The sequence below is a fragment of the Lepisosteus platostomus genome, chromosome 11 (genome assembly GCF_059453375.1).
Source record: "Lepisosteus platostomus isolate fLepPlt1 chromosome 11, fLepPlt1.hap1, whole genome shotgun sequence".
Taxonomy (NCBI): domain Eukaryota; kingdom Metazoa; phylum Chordata; class Actinopteri; order Semionotiformes; family Lepisosteidae; genus Lepisosteus; species Lepisosteus platostomus.
The window spans coordinates 45,521,384-45,543,858 of record NC_142621.1 but is presented as its reverse complement, the minus strand read 5'-3'; the positions used below and the strand labels follow the sequence as shown (position 1 = coordinate 45,543,858).

The window sequence follows — 22,475 nt, the reverse complement described above, 5'->3', positions numbered from 1 at the left end:
TTAGGTTTACAGGAGTTTATTTAAACTGAATTCTGAATTTAGTTCTATCAGGTTGGTGCTCAGTAGTTACAAATTCCTTCCCTAATCACAGCCATCTACCAAATGAAAAAAAAGACAATAAAATCCACATTGTTTCATGTGTCATTAAATATATTCATATATAATAACCATAATATATTAGTATGCATTGTAGAGAAACATTGCAGAATAATGCAATGGCCACAACTAAACAACATTTACAATTCAAGGTATCAACCAAACAAAAGGTCCGACAGGTCTGTGTTGAGTAAACATGCAATCGTGAGACTGTTTTTTTTTACAATGTGTTGGTATTCAATCTAAAGTTTACATCACAGGGCTGCTAAATATAAAAACAACAACTTGCTTGGTTCAATATCTGTCGGCAGTGGGCACATTTATATTTTACACACACGGATGCTGATGCACAGGAGCTTGAACGACACTGTTCATTGACAAACCTTCTCTGCTGCTCTCAGGCTACAGCCTCCTGCACGGCTGACTGTCATGTCTGTTTGCAAATTTCCATCATTTCAGTCCAGTATGGAAACCATTCTGTGTGCCCATGAGGAGCATCTGGATTCATTTGTCATTTTAGAGGAAACCCTGGCATTTAGATTCCCCAATTATCCCCACAGAGTAGAAAGAGCGTGCCACTTTTTATTTTTATCAAGCCTAATTAAATTTGACATTGCTTGCTTTATTTTAACGCTTGTGAAGCTCTCCTCAACGTGTTGCCGTTGTGTTTCGGAACTGAAGCAGCTGCATGTCTTAGCCGCGGAGTGTAGGAACAGGACAAGTTGCGTCAGTGTTGGGTGGCGTTTGGCTCATGTCCTCACGTTGTCGGAGGTCCGATGTCTGGGCTCGACATATAATGGTTGTATACGTCCGAGACCGTTTGCATCCATTGAAAAAAGATTTCAAACGGAATAAACTTCTATGGAATGGTAAACACTATGACCTTTTTTTTGTAGAAAGAGACATGCTTGCACCTTAAAGTAGTGCATCGCTAGCAGACTGCATAAGCTAATAATTCAATTTCTAATTGCAGTAATTACTTTTCTTGAATTCGCTTGTGTTTGCTGAAGAACAGCATGTCTGAAGTGTAGTAGGACATCCTGCATGTGCTGGTCAGGTGTTTGTGAACGTGAGTTCCCAATTCCCGACACAGCTATAAGTGAACTGAAAAAATCTAAAGAGATGGCGACTGTCTGTTGCGGTAAAAACTCTTCCACAGGGGAGTTCATCCGTATAGTAAATACCATGAGCTGTAGGGTCTCAGTCAGGCTGTAATACAGGGGAAATTACATAAAATATATTTCACACAGCTGCCAATCTTAATTAAAGTTGTTCTGTCACAGATATCTTTGACATATCCAAAGATTTTTCAAGCTTTGGACTACTGCACCTCAAAAATATTTTCGCTTTAGAGTCAGGTGGTCTTGAATATCATTTCATGTATTAAGGGTAACATTAAAAAAATATTCATCTGCAGTCCAAAAGACATGCAGAAGCTCGTCTCGTATGCTTAGCTAGAAATTAATTTAGTCCTTCTTGGCATTGCTGATAAGCTGTATTTGAAGTTGTAGTCTGGTGGATATTTGACTGCTTTCACCTTTCAACAGTTCAGGGAAAAGCCCCAGGAGTTTTCCCTTCTTCCGACTCAGTAGTACAATATGAGTTCACAGTCCTGTCGGCTCACAAAATGGGAAAGACAGGTATGCTTTCTATTTTCATTTTTTATAATCTACAGTATTTTAAAAATTCTGGTTAATAATTTTCATATATAAACTAGTTAAGGTTTTACATAAAAATACTAGCTATACAAATAACATTTTTAAGGGCCTGTAACCCATCTTTTTTAGAGTACCAAATAATCTCTGCACCTTTTTCAAAAGACACAAGTCTATCACATATTCACTGTACTGTCGTTTCACGAAAAACTGAATTTGTACTTGTAATACATCATAGCAACAGTAATAGGTTTACTGTTATAAGTAATAAGTGTACACCCTATTGCCTATCTGAAGGGGCCTGTGGTGGTTTGTGTATGGTTCATTCTGTATCAGTTAGTGTGTTGTTTCTTCATGACCTGCAGAAGACGTGTTTGTCTCTGGAAATGAAAACTACTGTAAATATCTTAGTGCCAATGCATTTTTATTTTTAATCATGTTGGAAGGATTTATTGTTTATTCTGTTGCTCCTCGGAAGAATTTGAGACAGGCAGTGAATATTTCGGGGGGAAAGGTCAGAGAAGTGTTTTTAACTTTTTCACAGAAGGATTGCCACAGACTGACAGACATTGTTTCATTTTTTTTCTTCATTTCAAAATTTGTCAGCCCTTTTCAGACAGCTACGCAAGTAAAAAAATTGGATTTCAAAAAGATGCATGGCGGTTTTTAGTGACATTAGCATGAGATTGATAGTTCAAGAAATGTTTGTAACTGACGGCTTTGTGGTTTTTGCTCAGTGACTCCAAAGAGATCAGTTCAGCTATCCATTATCTTCTCACAGGTGGGAAATAACAAAAACGATTGAACAAAATCTCAAAGAAAAATAGCAGCGCAGGTCTTGAGGACTGGTAAAGGAGAATAGCTCTAAGTGTGTGTTTTCCTTAGCTGACCACAACCTTGATTGTCTACCAAACTGTTTTAGTGACCTACAGAAGAGGCCTGTCTGTTTTCTTGTAGAAAATCAGAGAACACTTCATGTATATTTTTTTCTTTTCCTGCAGTGAACTTGAAATATACAGACAAGAAACATTGCTTACACGGTACATATAGTCAAGAGATCGGTGAAGAACACTGAGAAGTACACATAATATAAATTTATAAGTGCATCTTGAGCCACCCATACAAACACTGCACTACTTTCTAAAGTGGTGGATGGATATCATAAGTTACAGTTTAGTCTGTTTTTTGAAGTTGTCAGAATGTGTGAATGCCTGTTGAAGGCATCAGCATACAAAAATATGGGCATCTTGATCAGTTTACCACCCTTGTACTAGTATTTCACATATTAATTGGGCAGTAGAAGCGTCCGGCTTAACTTGACAACAGCGTTCTGATCTCAAGTTGAAACTTGGTCAAGCGTTTGTCTACTTCTGCTTACCAAAACCCATCTTCCCCAACATAGACTTATGGCACTTTAATAATCTTAACACAGAGTGAAGTATCATATTTTGAGGTATTGTCCACAAAGAGCAGTTCCACAAAAGGTACTGGCAGGCTTTTGAACAGCTGCAGTACAAAATACATGACTTTTTTTTTTCTGTTACAAGATACTGAACCACAACAAAAAAAGCTTAGTTTTACTACACTACTAAAGTGTTAACACTTTCCTTGTTGTGAGTTTACACAGTTTCACGTGGCCAGGCTGGCCACCTGGCCGTCACCCGAAATGTGCCACCAGTTCTTCTCCCCTACCCCCACCACCCCTGTCACCTTAACAGCTCTGTTCACGTACAAAGCCCAAAAAAGGGAGAAAATGGGAGCCCCCTGCATTTGGAACAGAAACAGCTAGACAGTAGCTTGGCTTTTTTTAGCTGTACTGAAATGTCTGTTCAAAATGTACTGGATATATTTACTCCCCTCCTCCTCCCCCTACCCCTCAGAGAAAAAAAAACATCCAAAAGGCTTTATATAGTTGTAATATTAGGTGCAAACTCGGCAAATCCAAAAAAAAAAAATCTCGAAGGAAAAACGAACACACACAAAAAAAAAACCCCACAACTGCAAAGTGAGCTCCTTCACAAAGTTCCTAAAAATCATCCTAATATTCTCTTCATGCGTCTACTCAAAAGCAGCAACGCTCAGCCTCGCTCTCTCCCCCTCCTCCTGTCTCTCTCCATCCGTGTTCCTCCGCTCCCGGTTCCCGCCATCCCTTAGGCCTTCTTGCACTTCCCTTTCTTCTCCCGCTGCTGGAACTTCCTCAGCCTGCGGGCCCACGTGTCCCTCCACTGGATGACCAGGCTGCCCTTGTCGGCCACCACGCCGCTCTGGTCCGGGGAGTCGTCGTCGTTGCCCAGGAGCAGGTACTTCTTGCCCGGCTTGATTTTGGGGCACTTGCAGGCCACGTCCTTGGCCCGCACCCACAGGAACTGGTCCCCGCGCCGGATGCGGTTCTCCCCCTGCTTGTAGACCGAGATGATGTTCACCGTGAACTTCCACCACTCGCCGGCCTTGTCCGCCTTCAGGATGTGCACTTGCACAGCTGCGGGGCGCCGGGCCGGAGCAGGCGGGAGAGGCAGGGCAGAGAGAAAAACAGAGGGTCAGTATGCAATCTGGGGCGCAAGGGCAAACAGGCTTCTCCTGAGCAGCGAAGACCAGGAGGGGACCCCGATACCAGTGTTCGAAATCCTCAGAGGTCTCGACCGAGTCAGTTCTTTCGGCTGAACAGCGAAACATGATCCAGAACAGGGGGCACTTCTTTACGCAGAACAAAGTAGGAATCTGGAAGAACCTACTCAGCCGTGTTGTTGAAGCCGATACCCCAGCCTCCTTAAAGAAACAGCTGGATGAGATCCTTGGATCAATTAATTCCCCACTACCAAATAATCTACATAGACCCAATGACCGCCTCTTGTTTGTAAGCGTTCTTATGCTCTGGGAGGCTGAACTGGCACCTGCCAAACAAATCGGGCTTTTAAATGATGTGTGGAACCGGATAAAATCAACACCTCAGCCCAGAACGTGATGATTCAGTGGAAAGAACAGATTTTGTTTTGATTTAATCCAGGTATTATTTTCACTCATTCGAGCTTAAGAATGATTGAAAATGTTTTATGAAGGCCCAAAGCAGAGCCATTCCGTAACTTAAAGGTCCTATAAACATAACTTCCTATATGCCTTAATATGAAAAAATATACTACAGGCCACATCTTCACAGATATTTCCTGTGAACACGCATACAGAAGAGATCCAGGCAGAATGAAGAACTGATTATTGATTTCATAACAATAATGCCCTTGTTTCTCCACTATTTTGAACTAATTTAAATTTAAATTAATGGAGTCTGAGTTCATTATGATACAGACCTCGGCTCAGATCAGATAATTTGTCAAATTCACATCACTTTATCTGAATCGCTGACCTGTTCACTTCTGATCACTCCTCCCATTCCTCCTACAGGCCCTGACCTTTGACCCCCCGTGCTGTAGGCCAGTATATTCATTATCATAGCAACAGTTGCCATAGATTTCCAAGTCAAGGGAATCGGCGCCTGCTATGTACATTTCAAAGAATACCTCCCCAACAAATACAAACTGACTAATGTTTGACTGCAGTAGCAAGGGTTACCCTAGAAACTGCTTTTTTCTTCATCAAGCAAGAAGGTTAAAAAGAAAAGAAGGAAAAAAAAGATTTCAGGGCTTTGCCAAACATTGGATTCTCTTTCTTTTTTGTTCCTTTGCCACCAATGAAAAGAGATGGAGGTGGAAATGTAAGACAGTACCCTACGAACCATACAAAATAAACATTAGCACACTACTGAAGCTAAGCGTGATAAAACCTGTGAAAAAAACAAGTCATATAAATCCAACAGCACTTGCTATGTTTATTCTTTGTAGAATTTACAGTGTACTGAGAGCTGCCAAATGTGACTCCCCAGATTGTTAAGAAGGCTGTAAAGCAACTTCAGTTGGTACCAGTCATTCCTTGTTTGCATGGGTTTGACTTTCAAGATGGGAGTCTTTGTACAGCTACTTATTATTCTGTAGTCAATAAAGAACTTAGATTGAGAACAGGAAGAAAAGCCAACAGAATCATGTTTAGCCGTGAAAAATCACCCCAGGATTGGAGGAGGAAAAGTGCCCTGTGAAGAACCGTTCCTGCAAGACCGAGCAGGCGTGACATTCTGATGTACTCATGTTGAAGAACCGTGGCCTAGCACGAACCAGTGGCTGCTTTACAGTCGGCCAAATTCTGCCGGGTCTGTCGCCTACCCTTCTGTTTCTCGGTAGAAAAAGGCTTTTTTCCTCATTACACTAGTTTACTGTTAGGCTGGTGAAAGCCTTGAACCAACTGCTTTGTGATCAGGACAATCCTTACAGCACGTGCCATGTGAAAAATGGGATGTAAAAGCCGTTGCTCTGTTTAGTCAATTGATGATGGTCTAAAGGACAGCTGGGTATCTTGTTCCAGTACCACACTGCAAAAAAGGCAAAGTTCTGTAACTAACTTTTTTCATTGAACACACATTTATTTATTAAACCGTTAGAACTTGGGAAGATGCGGAAGCCACAGGTACTATTCTCTGCCCTCTTCTAAGTGGGAGAGGTGATCTTAAGTGGATTTGTTTGAGAAATATGTCATGGGGGCATCAGTTAAAAATGGAATAGGAGGTGCTTTTTACAAGGATTGCAAACCACTGCTTTTGAACTGTGACTATTGCCAAAATAAGTGCTAAAAATGTTCGAAAAAAACATGGGACGTGTTGCGTGAGCAAATTGCCAGCAATTACTAAAGAAAAGAGGCCCTCTGGAATTGTTTGAGAACTCTTGTCAAATGCCAGCTATTCACAAACAGTATGTCTTTAGGCTAAAGGCAAATTAACTTGCATAGCAAAAAAGGCTGTCCATGCCATTTGTCTTAACCAATTACAGAAAAAATGTTTTCTGCCAGATCTGCCTTGATCCACCATCTCTGTAGGAATCCCAGGCGATGCCTTTTCTTTTTCCAAAGTCCAAACAGGCTTGTCCTTTTAATAAAAACCTGACAGCCAGGATTCATTTGTGACTTATAAGAACTGTAAATACATACACATGAAAACAAATTCCTCGCTCCTTGGAAAATAAGTTCAGAATGTTCTTTTCAATCCGAATGAATGGCTTAATGGATCTTTTGCATTGTTTTCTAGTTTAGCAACTGCATATAGCTGCAGAAACGTCTCCCAGAGAAAATGGCTGTACATTAACTGGCTAGCTTTCAGTTAAAATTATTTTTCTGGTCGAAGACCTATAACAGGTAACGAGAATACCATCTTTCATGCACATTTGATGTATCTAAAAACTATACAAACTAATAGTCCAAAATTGTCATTTTGCATGCCATGCATAAATTAAAATGCACACAGACTAGTGTACAAATATTTCTCATTTACAACTAATGTATTCACTTGCAACTAAAATCTAAATGCCTGTCTAAAATGCTTTCCTGAAGTTTTTTTTGAGGGTTTTGAAGGTTTTTCTTCCCATTGCTAGCCCTAGTGCAGGATACTGAAACAGCACATTCAGGCGCACAGGCTGACCAGCACAGGCAGGCCAGGCTGTGACCGGCAGCATGTGTGTGTGATCTGGCAGTGGAGAGACAGCTGTCCTCCCTCCTCGCAGGTCAGCATTCCGTGCTTACAGAGGACTTGAAAGTGAAAGCAAATAAAAATTCCCTGGGTTTCGTAGAACAGACAACATGGTTTGTCAGGACCCACAAACTGCGCAGATGAAAGAGAGAGAGGGGAGGGGGAAAAAGGCCATGCAAATCAATGCCAAGGATCCTGCTGTTTTCCTTTACTTGGCGCAGTCCTGCTTCTGACCCACACGTCGCAGAGAAGGGCATAATCAAATTAGTACACGTTTAATTGCAACACTGTCGCCCCCACCACCTTACCCCATCTATTAAATTCATGCGGCTGATTCACCGTGGCCTCTCGTTCATTCATGCATGAAGGTTCCTCTGGTGCTGCTCATGGCCCAGTGGACACCGCACTAAAACAGCATTGTGAAGGCTTATTTAATAACGGCGCGAGGCGGCCACAAACAGAACAGCCTTTGATTCATTGTTCGGCAGCCCCTGTGTGGCAAGCTGGAATATTCCTTTTTATCAGCTGCGTCCCCTTAGTTACACTGTACGTCCAGAGGAAAATAAAGAAAATCCATCTCTGGTAGCGATCAGTCACCAGCTGTCGGACTGCCTCCTGCCCTGCTCCTTGGACCCTCGTTGCCAAAGCCCCCACCCTGCCCCCCGCCTCCCTCAGGCCTGAGGAAGGCAGGCAGAGCTCTGTGGGGGCAAGACGCCCCTGGTGCCCTCGTGAACCGGGAACCGGGGGGCCGTGGCACTCAGAGAAAACTTTGCCCTCGCACTGTGCCAGAGTGGCCATTGGCTCGCGCCAGGAGGAGTCCCCCTGGGAACTGGCCAACTTGGGCAGCAGAGGCCCTGGTCTCGGAGAGGCCTGCCACCTGTTCGCTGGGCTGCAGCAACCGAGAGCGACGCCCTATCTCCTGGCATTCGTTAAAAAGTTCCGATGTGTCTGTGGTACGGGGACTGACTGCTAAACCAGTACCAGTAACCACGTTTCTGAAGTTGGAGATGCTCCGGTCACAGGTGCATTCCATAGTCAACTAGTCTGTAACCAGCTCTGCCAACGAGTGGAGAACCGGGGGGAAAAACTCAACACGTTCTTCTTGATCAGTGGGGAAACCACTGGGACACATCAAGTACTTTTCAAAACCTCCATTTTAGCTATGAAAAATCACAGGTAATTTATTTGCTATTTTTCCACATTTACTGAAAATGTCTTTAGGATAAAGATAGCTTCATTACGATTTTAGCTTATTTTGATAGTAAAATGTAAGAGAAAAGGCCTTTGGACTGTCTGTGTATTATAATGTACTAGTGTCATTGCTGTAACTGAATGTTTTTGTACCGCAAAAACATATCCAGAAAAAAATCTCGGCGTTTAACTTAATTAATTTCCATTTTTAATTTCACGTTTCTTGGCACACCTTTCTGTAATTTGCAATAGATTCTGCTTTCTGATAGATGAAATTTAAAGCTGTTGGAAGCCTGACAGTTATATATAAAAACAAAAGGACCAAATTATTTTCTTCTCCAGGACCTGGTAAGACTCCTTAGAGGGTTCCAGTCAAAGATCTTTAAGAAGACAGGCAGCTGAAATAATAGAATGCTTATATAATGAATGCATACAAAGAAACGCGATACAAAGAGCAAAAAAAAACCCCACAAATTAAGAAGGTCTGATATATTGTGAAAAATGCATCTGAAAAATGTAGCTCTAGCTGGGCCTTATTGACTAAAATGATATAGTCTATGGTGGCGTTTTCCCAGTCCAGGTTCAGATGACCACGGTATCTAGTGGTTTGAGCTACTTAATTGTAACAATAATTTGATTATTTAGATGTTCTTCATCATTAATTTACAGATCTTAAGTAATTTATAAAAGGTAACAATTTGCAGATTATTTCTAACCATTTATAAGTTCTATTCAGCAAATTAGTCCTCATTACTCAAATTATTAATTCATTACAGGCCCCGATGAAGTAATTCATTAAGCTTAGCGACAATGAAACCTGAAGGCATTGGGGTCACCACAAGCAGGATGGGAAATAGCTGGCCTATTGTCAATGTACGTTTTGCTATCTGTGCATTTACTGCTTTCAGTGGTTAAATCATTAATATAATGTCATTTTTTTATTTTTAAATTCTCACTACAAGAGGTGCAGTGGTCAGACCTTGACCCTTTGAGATTTTACTACTGAAATAAACTTTTAGAAAAGTGAACCCATCAAGAAAACCTACACGGAGACCAGCCCTACCAATACTGCCAGAAAGAAGGCAGTCCGAAAAAAAGGCAGATTATTATGTCTTCATTATACCATTTCAAACTATTTAAAATCCTATTTCTGATCGTTTGTATCTAATAATATTCTGAGCAAACAATCCGTGTAGTGCTTCTGCAAATTCTGAAACAAAAAAAAAAGCCTGATGTCATGGGCAAGAGTTGATCCTCACTCAGGGACTTCGGATGTGAAAAAGAATTCTGCAAAAAAAAAAGATGCTGTGAGGCTGTCTGGCCTCTGGGGCTGACAAGATTCCGAGATGTTGTAGGCCTTTCCCTGAAACATGCTCATTTGAAAGGGAAGTGTGAAAGGGAACTAGAAAATGTTCCCATAGGACTGCCGGTCTCTCTTGTTCTCCGGGAGAGGATCAGCTGGAGCTGCCTCTTGGCAGGGCCTGGCCGGGCGGTAATGTGAGACACGTTACACAGCCGGCACCTTCCGTGGAAGTACTGGGAACACTACCACATCCACAACATTCGGCTTCCATTATTTATAGTACTTAAGGTGATTTGTAATGTGATTAGGAGACACTGAGCTGCTGAATGAGGATGTTTATGGGAGAGGCCGGCCTGTAATATTACATGATTAATGGTCTGCCTGTCCCAGGAGGAAGAAACCTTTTTCCTGGGAGGAGGTATGAAAGTTATCTACCGAGCAGCATGGGGCAGTTAGACATTATCACTGTTCCCGCCTTGAGCTTTCAGTGGCAACTGCTCCCTACTGCTGACTGAAATTGAGCCAAATGTGTTCATTAGCTCCAGTTCCTTTGACTGCCTTTATCAAGCACTGTTTCCAGGAGAACCGGGTATAGATTAGCCAGACCCACCCTGAAACAAGGCTGGGTTACGAAATTGGGATTTCGGAAGACCTGAAGTCTGGTACCCCTAAAATAATAAAACCTGCCTGCCTCCGTGGATCTGCTGCGCTAACACTGGATCATTTTGCAGAGGTTTAGCAAATGATGATCAGGAGCTCAATAATAATTCATTCACAGGCTACAAAAGTAGAGCATAAATAGAGGACACGGTATCTTTACTCCTCAGCCTTAAAGGGGCTTTAAGTCCTAGGCAGAATGGCTTAATAAGCTTTTGTTTGCCTGGGGCTCATTAAGAAGAAAGGAATTTCCCCCTGGTGTTATTTCTGTGTGTCACCACTAGAATGTGCTCTATGAGCTACTATTGCATCTGTCTCTCTCCTGCAGGCGGAGGTACAGTTCTGGAGCATTAGGGATGGTGTTATGCTCCGCAGTGGTAGACGTCAACCAGGTGAATGTTTGCCCCCTATTGCCTTGCTGTTCTTGCACTGTCAACAGTGTAGCCCAGGCACAGGACGTGGGGCACTATGTTCTAGATACAGAAAAACACAGAATCCTCTGACCTGCTCCAGAAAACCCTTGTGCCTTTCATGACAAGTGGTTAAAGATGGAAATCTTAAGCCAAGAAAAATAAATTCACTTTAAATTAAAGCTAGGGGTTTCCTCCTCAAGCTCATTGAAGATATTGTTGGGTAATTTTACCAGTGTTCTCCTGTCTTTAAGGTACAATTTGCTTTGTTGTGTGAAGAAAACATGTGTTGGGTTAAATCCATAACTCATTAACATTTGATGTGTAGCTGTAAAAAGACAAGCTATGGCAAAACTTTGGTTTTTAGCACAAAAAGGACTGCTGTAACAAAAATGGTCAAAATTATGAAAGGTACTAACTCAAATGGCATTTTGCTTTTATCCGTCCTTACTAATGTGGGTCTTTTGTCTTACAGTTAAGGAAACTCACTCCATTTACAGGATCAAATGGACACACACAGTATGTTAGGTTAATTCTGGGATGCCCACAAAATGTCTAAATTGAAACTTGTGAGTGAACGTGTCTTTAATTAAAAATCAGAGACATGCAAGAACCCCTGATGAAGAGAAATCTTGAAAACATTTGGAAAAGAACAGAGCCTTCAATCGCTTCCATCTTTGTTTAGCCCCCTTTTCATTTCTTGTACGCGAGCTCCCACTATTTATACAGTATGTGTTCTTTTGTGTTTGATTTGAGAAAGTAAAAAAAGATGTGCCCAGGAAAAAAAAATGTCCTGCTTCTCAGTTTTAGCAAAGACCCTACGAGTTTTTAAGCTACACGTCCCAATTTGCCTGCAGTGTAAAACAGTCCTGATGCTACTTAAATCATAATCCAGCATGAAGCTTCCCCTTGCTTAATGAGGGTAAAGTACATTAGGGCATTGTGGATTTCATTCATTGCAAACAGGGCGGATTTGATAAGTCAAAGACTGTCCGCTGACCTCCCTCGGCAGGGAAGACAACCACCTTCCCCAAGCTGGGTCTCAGCCCCTACCATTGAATCTGAAGCCAGGCTTTCACTGTAAGTGACAAAGCCCTCCTGATGATTGCAGTCTGGAGGAGAAGAAAAAAACGGTGGATTAGAATGAGCCCTGGCAGCGAGGGAGCTCAGCCAGCCTTGGGTCTGGGGAAGAGAGGAAATTGCCTGTAATTTGTAATTGAGGAGGACTGTAAGAGGGAGCAGCAGGGGCTCTTGTGCAGCCATCTGATGCTTCCAAGTTCCAGCAATGCACCCCCTGAGGGCGGAGAAATCAAATGAGTCACAGCTTTCACTGAGGTCTTGTTGAATTGTGCTGGAAGTGCTAGTCACCAGCGGGATCCTGGCTCACACCCAGGCCCGACTCATACCTTTTTCTGCCTTCATGACTGTGGAATACCAGCAACGAGCTCAAGATGTGGAGACGCTTTGAACATCTCTGTCCACGCATGCCAGCAATAACATTCGTGTTCCCGCCACACTTTCGGCCTCCAGCCCCCGGGGGTCTGGCCCCGCGCGAGAGTGGTCCGCCAGCTCTGCGGAGGACAGCTCCACAGCTCCGCTTCCTGTAGCGCGACTTGAGTGAAGAACAGTGGGAGACGGGGTCCGCACGTGCTCGACCGACCCGAAACCCTTTAGATTCCCCTGGCGGGCGTTTTTAATGGCCCACACCTTTCCGCACGGCCCACCGGGAGACACGGGCACGCGCCAGCGTTCGTCTGGCTGGACAGCAGGGATTCAAGCGCCCCATTTGAAACGCAAATAATGCCTTCATGCAAAGAGCCATCGGAGGGTAATAGTCTGGTTTCTATCCTTTCAAGACAAGACCTGAAAAGGCCCTATTCCACAGTAGTTAGAGAACATATTCCATACCTCGCAGCGTCCCCAGCTTCAGATTCACTGGGGATTATGTGAGAGTCAAAGGCAAAAGAACGGCATGTGGATCTACCAGAACATAAATGATGTCCTGCACTTTAATGGCTTTAACGTGGCTGCGCAAAAGATTCGTACTGCTCTGACCAGATAGCACATGTGAGCGCAGTGCCAGGCTGTATGCAGGGGGGCAGCCACCCCGAAATGTGGCTTTGGCACCCCAGCAGCCACCCCGATGTAGGTATTACCGAAAATCCCATATTGCCTTAAATTTGCCAGCGAAGGAAAACGTTAATGAGGAAACAACTACTACGCATCTTAAAGGTGGTTTTTCCAGAGTGTGCATGTAGCCTGTATTGGAAGCGGTCGGTTCGGGGAATACGGGCCAGATCGCTGTAGATGGTCGTTGACACCCCACTCAGTGAAAGCTGCACGAGAGTTTGGCCTCGCGGATCAGATGACATCGCAGCCCGAGCGCAGGCAGCTACTGTCGGTTCAGTTCGTAAGAGACAGTGAGAAGGTCAGGTTTAACATCAGGAATGAACGCGTACTGATACATGGACGCCGATATTGAGATGCTTAGTTTGGATAGCTGTACTCCTGATGCTTTAGTCTTATTTACTCATTTAAAAAGGAATGAACAGGAACTGTCACCGAGACCTTATGTTATACTGACAATGCCGAGTTTTTATTGTGCTTTATTTAAAAGTCTCTTTAAGAAGCCCTCGAAACATGACAAATTGCGGTGAGAAATAACAGAGTTCAAATGTCCTTCCTCACGCATGATGTGTTCAAGAGTTGTATCCGATGTGAATACTGTTCCGTCTCTCCCACAGTATAAAACTGGGGTCACCAGTGTAACTGGTGCAGGGAAGAGCAGTAGTTCACCTTTCAGTAGTATATCCTATTTTAGAAGGCAGATAATATCATTTAAAAATACCACCTCCCCTCTGCTACCCCACATATAAAATCCTGGCTAAGTCAGCCTGTAGGCAGTTCTGTTTCATACACGCTATGCTTGTGTATGGTGTTAAAAGCTTTTCAGACATCTTTGTATAAGTGTTTCTGATTTGTTGTTTTTTTTCTTTTATCAAAATTGATGAGTGTGCAGTCATACAGAAATGACCAAATCATGACTTTTCCTCAGAGCAGTCTGTGATCAGCAGGGGTGCATGTAGAGGCAGGGCAGGTCTCATTTACAGCATTAAGTAATGCGGCTTTAATCAGCCCAGATTGCCTTTTTTAATTACGAGACATGTTGGTTAATTGCAGCAGTACTGGCACAAAGGGAAACATGGGTTTTCTCTTAATTGGGATTTCTAAAATTGTTAAAGTCCTGCGGTCTGCAAGATCATCTTGATGTGAATCCCTTTCCACTTAAAAACTGCCTGCTGAGCTGTCACTCAACTGAATTCCTGAGCCATTTCTCACTGAATTTCATGCTTTAGCTTTATACCTAAAAGCACAATTTGCCTCCTTTAATTTCATTCCAGACTGGGGGAGAGATTATCCAGAGGAGTCTGTGTTCCCAACTTGACTTGCAAGCTCCTTCTGTCTCCAGGTTTGTCATTCTAACCTTTTGACTTGTGCGACGCTTGTGTTGCACTTACAAATAAAGACATTAAAGGCGTCATCTGATCAGAAACTGACACCAGGTTTCTAGAGATTTGAGAGCAGCCAATTACTCACCATAGTCTTTCTTGCAGTACTTCTTCATATTGATCTTCAGTTTGCCTTTGGAAGCCTTGCAGTAGGAGTCACAGTCTGCACCGAGAGGAAGCAAGAGGGGGAGAGGAAAAAAACACACATTAGTCTCCATTAAAACTTGAAAAAGGAGAGAAAAAAGGGGGAATACTCCAACTACATGGTTCTGAATACCTTTGCTTCTTACGATACCCATCTGCCAGGTTCAATTGTGTTGTCTAATAGGGCTTATGGGGCATTCAAGACTGCCTCTATTCCTATAGAAAAGCTCTCACAAAGGGCTCTTGCCTGGTAAATACTTTTGCTGTCTGCTGGCCGCCTCTGCCTCTAATGTGAGACCTCTGGGTCTTGGTTATTGTGCCACCCAGGTCTTCTGAAAGCCACACAAATTTCCCCCTGCTGTCAAAGTGCCACTGTGGGACCTGATTAAGGCCTATAGAACCCTCCATGTCAGCCCCCACCCCCTCAGCCCTCCTTAACCCCCCCCTCCAGCCCCAGCCTGTGTCAAACTTCGGCATTCAATGCAAGGGGATGCAGGGGAACAGGGTCACCTGAACACAAAAGGAGGTCATGGAGGAAATTAGTAGCCCATGAAGCATTAAGCAAAGCCTTTTGGTGTCCACTGTGCTGGAGTGAACAAATAAATACCTCACTTCGGCCAAGCCAAATTGCTTTGTGGCCTCTAGCAGGCTGCCAGGGGTCTGTTCCAGATCACCGGCTGACCACCTTTCGGTGGAGCCAAAAGCCTCGCAGATTCATGATGAATTGCTGCGCGTATGGATATCATCCCACCAACGCTGCCTGGCGATAACCTCCCTGAAGGAGGTGCCAGGCCCTTTTCACTGCTGCCCTCCTTCATGTTGCATCATCGCCAAAGAGCTTTTGTAACAGCAAACATGCGACACGAGGCCAAACAGAAAATTAAAATCATTTGTTTCCTCCTCTCCTGCTCCGACGGACACGAACTGGAGCCAGAATCTCCCTCCGTTCTCCCCTCCCTTTTTTGTTCTCCCCAACACTTTGTAATAACGCCTTTTTGAGTAGGGGGGAGGAGGGGCTCGGGGAGAGGAGCTTTCAGACAGCCTGAATATGAACAAACTTCATTGTTTTGTCCACCCCTAGGTTCATACCAGGCCTTTCTGTTCTTTTATAGTCCGTGTGAATGGGGTTGCCGGGGAAACGGCCGAAAGAGAAAAAAATGAGGGGAAAAAAAGGAAAAAAGGGAGGGAGAGAAAACACTACTAGTAAACGCAAAATCAGCGCCGGACAGCGGCAGCAAACTAAAGTAAATAAAATTGAGGAGTCCATATCAGCTCCACATCATTTCCATATAAATGAGGAGCTGGGGGGCAGGGGGGCAGGGAAGGGGGGAGTGAAATGTGTTGTTTTTCCCTCTCGCTTTGAAGCCATCACGCTGCTCCCTCCACTTTGATAACTCTCCTCTCCCAGCAGCAGGTCCGCTGGGCACCAGCAGCACCACTGCGCCGCTAGCTCTGGAATTCCCAAAGCCCCAGCGAGGACTCTATCCCTCTCCTGCGCGCACAGAGTTTGAGCGAGTGGCAGGGCAGTGTCATCCATACAGTGGAGGAGGGGGCACGTCTGCCAGTTCTCACAGAGCCCCTTCCCAATTCCGAACAGAACAGAGGATGATTCCTGTGGGGCGCAGTAAGTAGATCTGATCAAACAGTTCAACAAGCTACAGCTTCCCCGTCCACTGTTACAAGTTCTGTGCCTTCAACAGATCCGGGGTGGGGGGGGGGGCATCAAAGGGAAAGGCCAAATCAAAGTCTGCTTGCACCACGGCGGAGGTTTGGCGATCAGCGCGTACGCATCTGACAACTGATGCGAGAATCACACTTTAGGCCACCCCCCGCCACGTCAGCACTTATGAGCTAGGGGAATATGGGAACTGTGCAGACTTGCATGCATGCAAGTAGGAGCGCTCTGTGTAAATATCCCCAGAGAAGAACAATAAATCCACAGTTTCACTGAAAGCTTACAGAAGCCTTCCTGCAGCCCCGGCTTTGCTCTCACTTTGTCCGTTTTCAGGGCCTGCAGAAAAGAGTCCCTGACGGAGACCTGCACATTGGAACAATGAGGTGTAAATGAGTCCACAGAGGGGGGGCTTTCTCCTTGTAAAACAAGACTGATTGAAAAACAAATTGCCGCAAATAAAGCATGTAATTAGATTATAGCCCGTGCCTGGGACTGCTGGAATTGGCATGGCAGAGAGTCGCAATTTTTCTCCTAAGAGGGAAAAGAAAATGTTTTCCCAAGCAAACTGTAAATAAAGTGAATGTTTTTTTTAATGGCTATATAGATATAAAATAGGATTCCTGGGAGGAGGATTCCTTTTTGTTTTCAAGTTAAGCTAAGAGGTGCACTCAGTGCTTCATGAAGGATCTGTCTGGATATCCTAACTTGCGAGGCTTACGAGTGCAAGGATGCTGGCTCACATCATGTTTACTATCTGAATTAAGTTAAACATTCTCCGAGGAGCTTCAGTGAAGTCTGCTGAATACATCATCAGCCCACTGCCGGGAAGTCATCTGCAGGGAGGGCCAAAACTATACGGAGTAATAACTACACCAGAATAATTCATTTGGTAAAATTGAACATATCATTGAGTATACCAGTAAACTATATTCTTTATTTTTGTGAAGGACATGTTCTGTAAAGTTTCATGCTGTGCATCGCCTTTTAACCCTTTAGGGGCTGGGATAACAGTTTACATAATTCAATCTCATCCGATGACTGTGATCCAAAAATGTGCTTCCCTGCATGAAGTAACGAGTCTCTGTGTGCATTTTAAGAGAATGAAAGTCAAATGTAAACAAAACGATGTATTGGGGATACTTCCTACCACAAACCAACATTTGTCAATTAAAAATACCAAAGTGTATCTGAAATATTGTAGCACCTGCAGCTTGAAATTGTCTGTATTAGTGCTGTGATTAGATTAGTTTCAGAAGTCAGTTAACACAATTCATGGGTTTAGGAAAGGAGAAGTCTGAAATATTTAATTCTCCTAAAATTCTGCCTCTAAAACACACACACACACACATCCCTAAGGAAATGTCTTTTTAATTGCAAACCAGTGACAGAGGGGCGCGCCTCGCACCGTTCATGACCCCTAACAATGTGTGTTTTGTCTGGGACAAATGACTTCCAGTTCTGTGTGCTGTGGAGGTATTTGTGCCGCATTCCGCGCGCCATGTGGTCGGGGACCAAGAGCCGAAGACAAATGGATATCCCGGCAAGAGGCACCTGCTGCACAGATGTCCCTCTCCCCAGCTCGCGCCCCGCGGCCCGCGGCCCGCGCCTCGCGCCTGCCAGCAGGCTGCTGGGGCTTCCCTTCCACACTGCTCCTTACACTCCCAGAGGAGGGAGAAAAGGCTCCTGATAAGATCACATCTGTTTGCATTTAGGTATCTGATGAGATCATATTGTTTCAAATACCAATTTATCCAGAGCTGGGTTCTATGGTCTTTTAATACATCATGTCTCTGTTAAGCTGCATGCCTGGGTGGTCTGAGTGGACTTTTCTACGTGGTCCTGAGCAGGGCATTCTTCTGATTTGTCTATTGCGAATTTTACTCATTTAGCTGGCTGACATTTTTATCCAGAGTGATTTACAGTTGCACCATTTATTCAACTGGATATTTTGCTGGAGGAATTCTGTGCTCAAGGGAACAGCTGCAGTGTCTCACCTGGGATTTAAACCCACAAATATCCAGTTACGACTTTATCAAAGGCTACTTTACCAGGCCTTTCCAGCACAGGTCTAACTTTTAAAAAAAAATGTTGATACGGTAATTGATGGTTGAATTGAATGGAATTTGCAGCATTCAATAAATACACTGATCACGACAAAAATTATTTTCCAGTTTTGTAAAAATGCTATTAAAAAAACGTGGATTGTGAAATTCAATGTTATATTATTGCTTGACATATTTGAATATATTTCCATTTCCATTTTATACATGTGTACATTTCCTCCGATGAAAGTGTTCAGGACGATCTGAGGTTGGATGATGGTCTTTGGCCATGATTTACCATAACTACTGGAACTCCTTTATGTACACGCTCCTTCCTGTAGGCTCCGTTCAGCTGGAGCTGGAGCTGGCCCTTGGTTCAGTGTACCAGGGGCTGAATGTCGGACAGCTGGTGGCTGTGCGTTTTCTGTCGCTGCTCTGTTTTTATAGAATGCCCTTCCTGCGACTCTTCGAGAGGCAGTGTTTTGTTTTTTAAATCTGAACTTACAACTTGCCTTTTTACTAGGGCCTTTGTCTGATTGTCTTATTGTTTGTTCCCATTTGATTTATTTTCCATTATTTTCTAGCATCATGTACAGCACTCTTTGGTTTGGAAAGGTACCTGATAAATAAAAGCTGTAATTATTTTTTTTAATGCAACACAAACTCAGTGAGCCTGGGATCCTGAAGGTTTTGCTTCTGCCACTGGGAGAAACGGGAGCTTTTGATTTGTGACCACATGGTCTGCTGTCACTGTGCAATACTGTCATCATCTGTGTAGTTCTGTGAAGGTCTCTATGGCAGACTGTTGAGAAGTACACTATAGCAAAGAAGGATTGAGTGATACCACTGAAATGGGTTTCCTTAAGCAGTTTACTGGCACAGCCTGGCAACCACCTACAGCCCAGTTCACATCACCCTGCAGTGGTCAAGAACGCTGCTTCATCTCATCTCACTTGTGAGTCTAGAGAGAAGTTACACATTGGGAACAGGCCCATTCCCTCCTGACACTGTGCAGTGCTGGATCTATGTAGTAATCTGCAACCAATTAGCTTCTAAGATGTGCCATGTCCTGGTAAAAATGTAAAACCTGAAAGAGTAGGTTTGTATTAAAGAAACGGGCCATATTAAAAAACAGACCATATTTTCCACGTTATATTCTATCTTAAATAAACCATCAGTCATTGAGTAAGTAAATTGTCCAGATCATGCTTCATGTACAGTACTTCTTTAAGACTGGACAATCTTCCTGATTGTTATGTTATTTTTATGTGATGATTTTATTGTTTTATGTTAATATTGTTCATTATTGTTTGTATTGCTGTTTTTATTGCGTTGCTGGGTTTGATATATTCCAGAAATCCGGGAACACTTATTAGAGGCAGGTGATCTTTTGTCGGCATATAACACATGTGGTTATTATCAAACTTTTGGATCCTCCAATGCTGTGACTCAAAAGCCATTATTTCTTATTATAAAAGCCAATGGCTTCTTCAGAAATAAAGTCTTCAGAAATATTTCTGAAGACAAGTTTTAAACGCTATCATAGCCTGCACTACACAACTTTAAGATATTATTAAGATAAGAGTGAGTCAGTTGCAAATTCTCTTATCAAAGCTGCAGTGTTTCACTAACAGCGTAACACAGGGAGCATGCATTACAGCTTGTAGGGTAGGAAAGCAATCTAAAATCACCTCGTTTGAGAATGCCAAACCACAAATATGACGCTGAAATAATGGTGTCTTACTTTCCGTGTTTAGCCAGACTTCATGTAATTCATGTTATTGTGTATTTCCTTTGGAATAAAACACTCCTCTATACAGATATTCTGTAGAGTTAAAAAAATCTAGGAAAAAGGACTGCCTGTGCTCCTGTTCACTACCAGCCAGTGCTAATGCAGTCAGGATCAAGGAAAGGATGAGAGTCTTTTTTTTTCTTTTTTTCTTTATGCGAAGAAAGGATGCATAGAAGAAGGAAAGGAGAAGACGAGCCCTGCTGCTCTGATCTCTCTATCCATCTTAATAGTGTTGGGAGGTTCTCACATTCAGCCCCTGTCACACAACACTCTCTCAACAGCTGCGTTTGTTTCCAGCACCCTGGAATTCCTCAGACTGGGAGAATCTGTGGCATTTCTGCCCATCCCCCACCTTCAAAGACAATGGAGAAATTGTCAATTGCCTCTCTGCTTCCTATATAGAGAGCGCTGACATTTTCCGGATTTCACCTCCGACCATTTTGGGTTTTGAGATCATCAGTCACAGCATTTGTTCTCCAAACAGCAATCTCTTACTCTTTCCCAGAAGGTTTCCCTCTCCTGCCGTGCAGAGCGGTATCGCTGATGAGTCTACAACAAAGTGGACATCCTGCACTCGAAGCATTATTGCCATGCTGATTGGTCGCTGAGGTGGTGCAAAAACTTGTTGGTCTGGTTCAGCGTAAGGCTCACCCAGCATTGGGTCACACTGACCATGGACTCACAGCAGGGCGTAGGGACTGCTTCTGGATTTAAGGCTGAACGCTGGGTCTTTGTAAGTTCTGCACAGTTACCTCGCATGTTTCAGTGACTAAAGGGGGGTCTGCAATTCGAGGAGTTTACAAGGGGTTTTCAGTCTCATGTGAAAAATGAGTCTGGTTCCAGTATAACAATCGAATGATATGACAAGTGATGATGACTGATTGGTAGGTTTAGAGATTTTCCATAATGGTTCTTTTTTGGGGGATGGAGTATTATTATTGAATTATTATTATTATTATTATTATTATTATTATTATTATTATTATTCCTCACAACAGTAGTACATTTTACAACAGTACAAAAGGCAGCAAGAGCAGAAAGAAAAGTACAGAAAACCACTTCAATCACACATTAAAAGCTATAGTTAGCCATTATCTCATTTAGAAACTCATTTTGAAAATGCTGGCAGTCGCAGAGTCTCTAATGGATTTGGGCTTTATGTGCTGAATGTCAATTTATTCACCCACTGTATTCTGGAATATACTTTTCAATAAAAAGAAAATAGTAAAGAAACAAAAAAACAAATGTGACAAATACGCCTTCACTAATTTATTTATTTTACTTGCTTACTTGTAACGCAAGCCATAGTGTAGGAAAGTGACAGTCTTGGAACTGTTTGTAAGTACTCTGTTGGTTTCACATGTAATATAACATTGCATACTTTTTGTTTAGTTTCTGAGGTTAAAATAAATCAGGTCTGTCTGGGACGTTTGTAACTCGCTGGTGCTGGTGAGCTCTGTTCTCTTGGTCCTTGCCCTGCCCTGCCCTACCCTGACCCCGCAGTTAATCAGGGGCAATCGTGTCAGGCGTGCACACCTGCTGGGGCTCATTAACTCTTGAGCACGAGAGGAAGGTGTTAAGAAAACAAAGGAGAGTGTCCAGCAGAGAAGCAGTATGGACTGCAGGACCAGCAGAGAAAACCTTTCCTTTCTCCTTCTCCTCCAGTTCTGCCAACAGCATCAATATCGATCACAAACACCAACACCATAATTGAATCACATCTTTTACCCCAACAACCAAGGGGTGATTCCAGATGTGCTAATTATTGGTGTCTTTCTGCTTCGCCATCAAATAATCAGGAGTACAAAATTTGTGAGTAACACGGGATTAAGTAACCTCAGAATAAAATGTCACTGGAATCTGGTGCTGGAACAAGACTCAGGATTGCACTAGTTTTTAATTCCTGATTCCTTTACATTAACTTAAAGTGTCTGACAGCCTTTCTGAGCTTTTTTATTTTGATTGTCTGTGTAAGGGATCCAACAAACAGCACATGATCCTGCATTCCTCCAATATCAATTTAAAAACTACTTGAATAATTTGATTACAGAAAAAAAACCACGTGCCCAGTTCTGGTTCTTTGTAGTATTAAAAATAAAAATAAAAGACACAAGACTAATCTACCTCATCTACACACTCTGCTTTGTGGGTGGAAGAGGGAAAAATACATAATTAGCCTTTCTGTCTTGTTCCATCAGTTCCACAGCTGCCAGAATCCGACAATTGAAATCCCACAATAGACAAAAACAAAATCATCTCAAAACATGTAAAAAATCTGTGGAGAGCTCCCCACTCCCCACTGCGACTCAGTTAGACAGATTAATTGGATGAGAGAAAAGATTAAAGAAATCTCAACCCAAGGCCTGGGATAATTGATTTATAATTTATGAGACACTTGTCGGGGAGTGAGATCATTGCTCTTGGATGTCGAGTATCTTTGG

At 43.0% G+C, this 22,475-nt stretch overlaps 1 protein-coding gene across 2 annotated transcripts in view; it reads right to left on the bottom strand.

Annotated features, from left to right (window-relative positions):
- ntn1a (netrin 1a) overlaps window positions 1-22,475 on the bottom strand; it is an 84,556-nt gene continuing 62,081 nt past the window's right edge. For both annotated transcript variants that reach the window (XM_088600009.1, XM_088600010.1), the window contains 2 exons: window positions 14,470-14,544; window positions 1-4,230 (listed from right to left, as the gene is read on the bottom strand). In XM_088600009.1, the coding sequence (XP_088456135.1) occupies window positions 3,902-4,230; window positions 14,470-14,544 (404 nt within the window). In that variant the 3' untranslated portion in view covers window positions 1-3,901. The remainder of the gene's footprint in view (window positions 4,231-14,469; window positions 14,545-22,475) is intronic.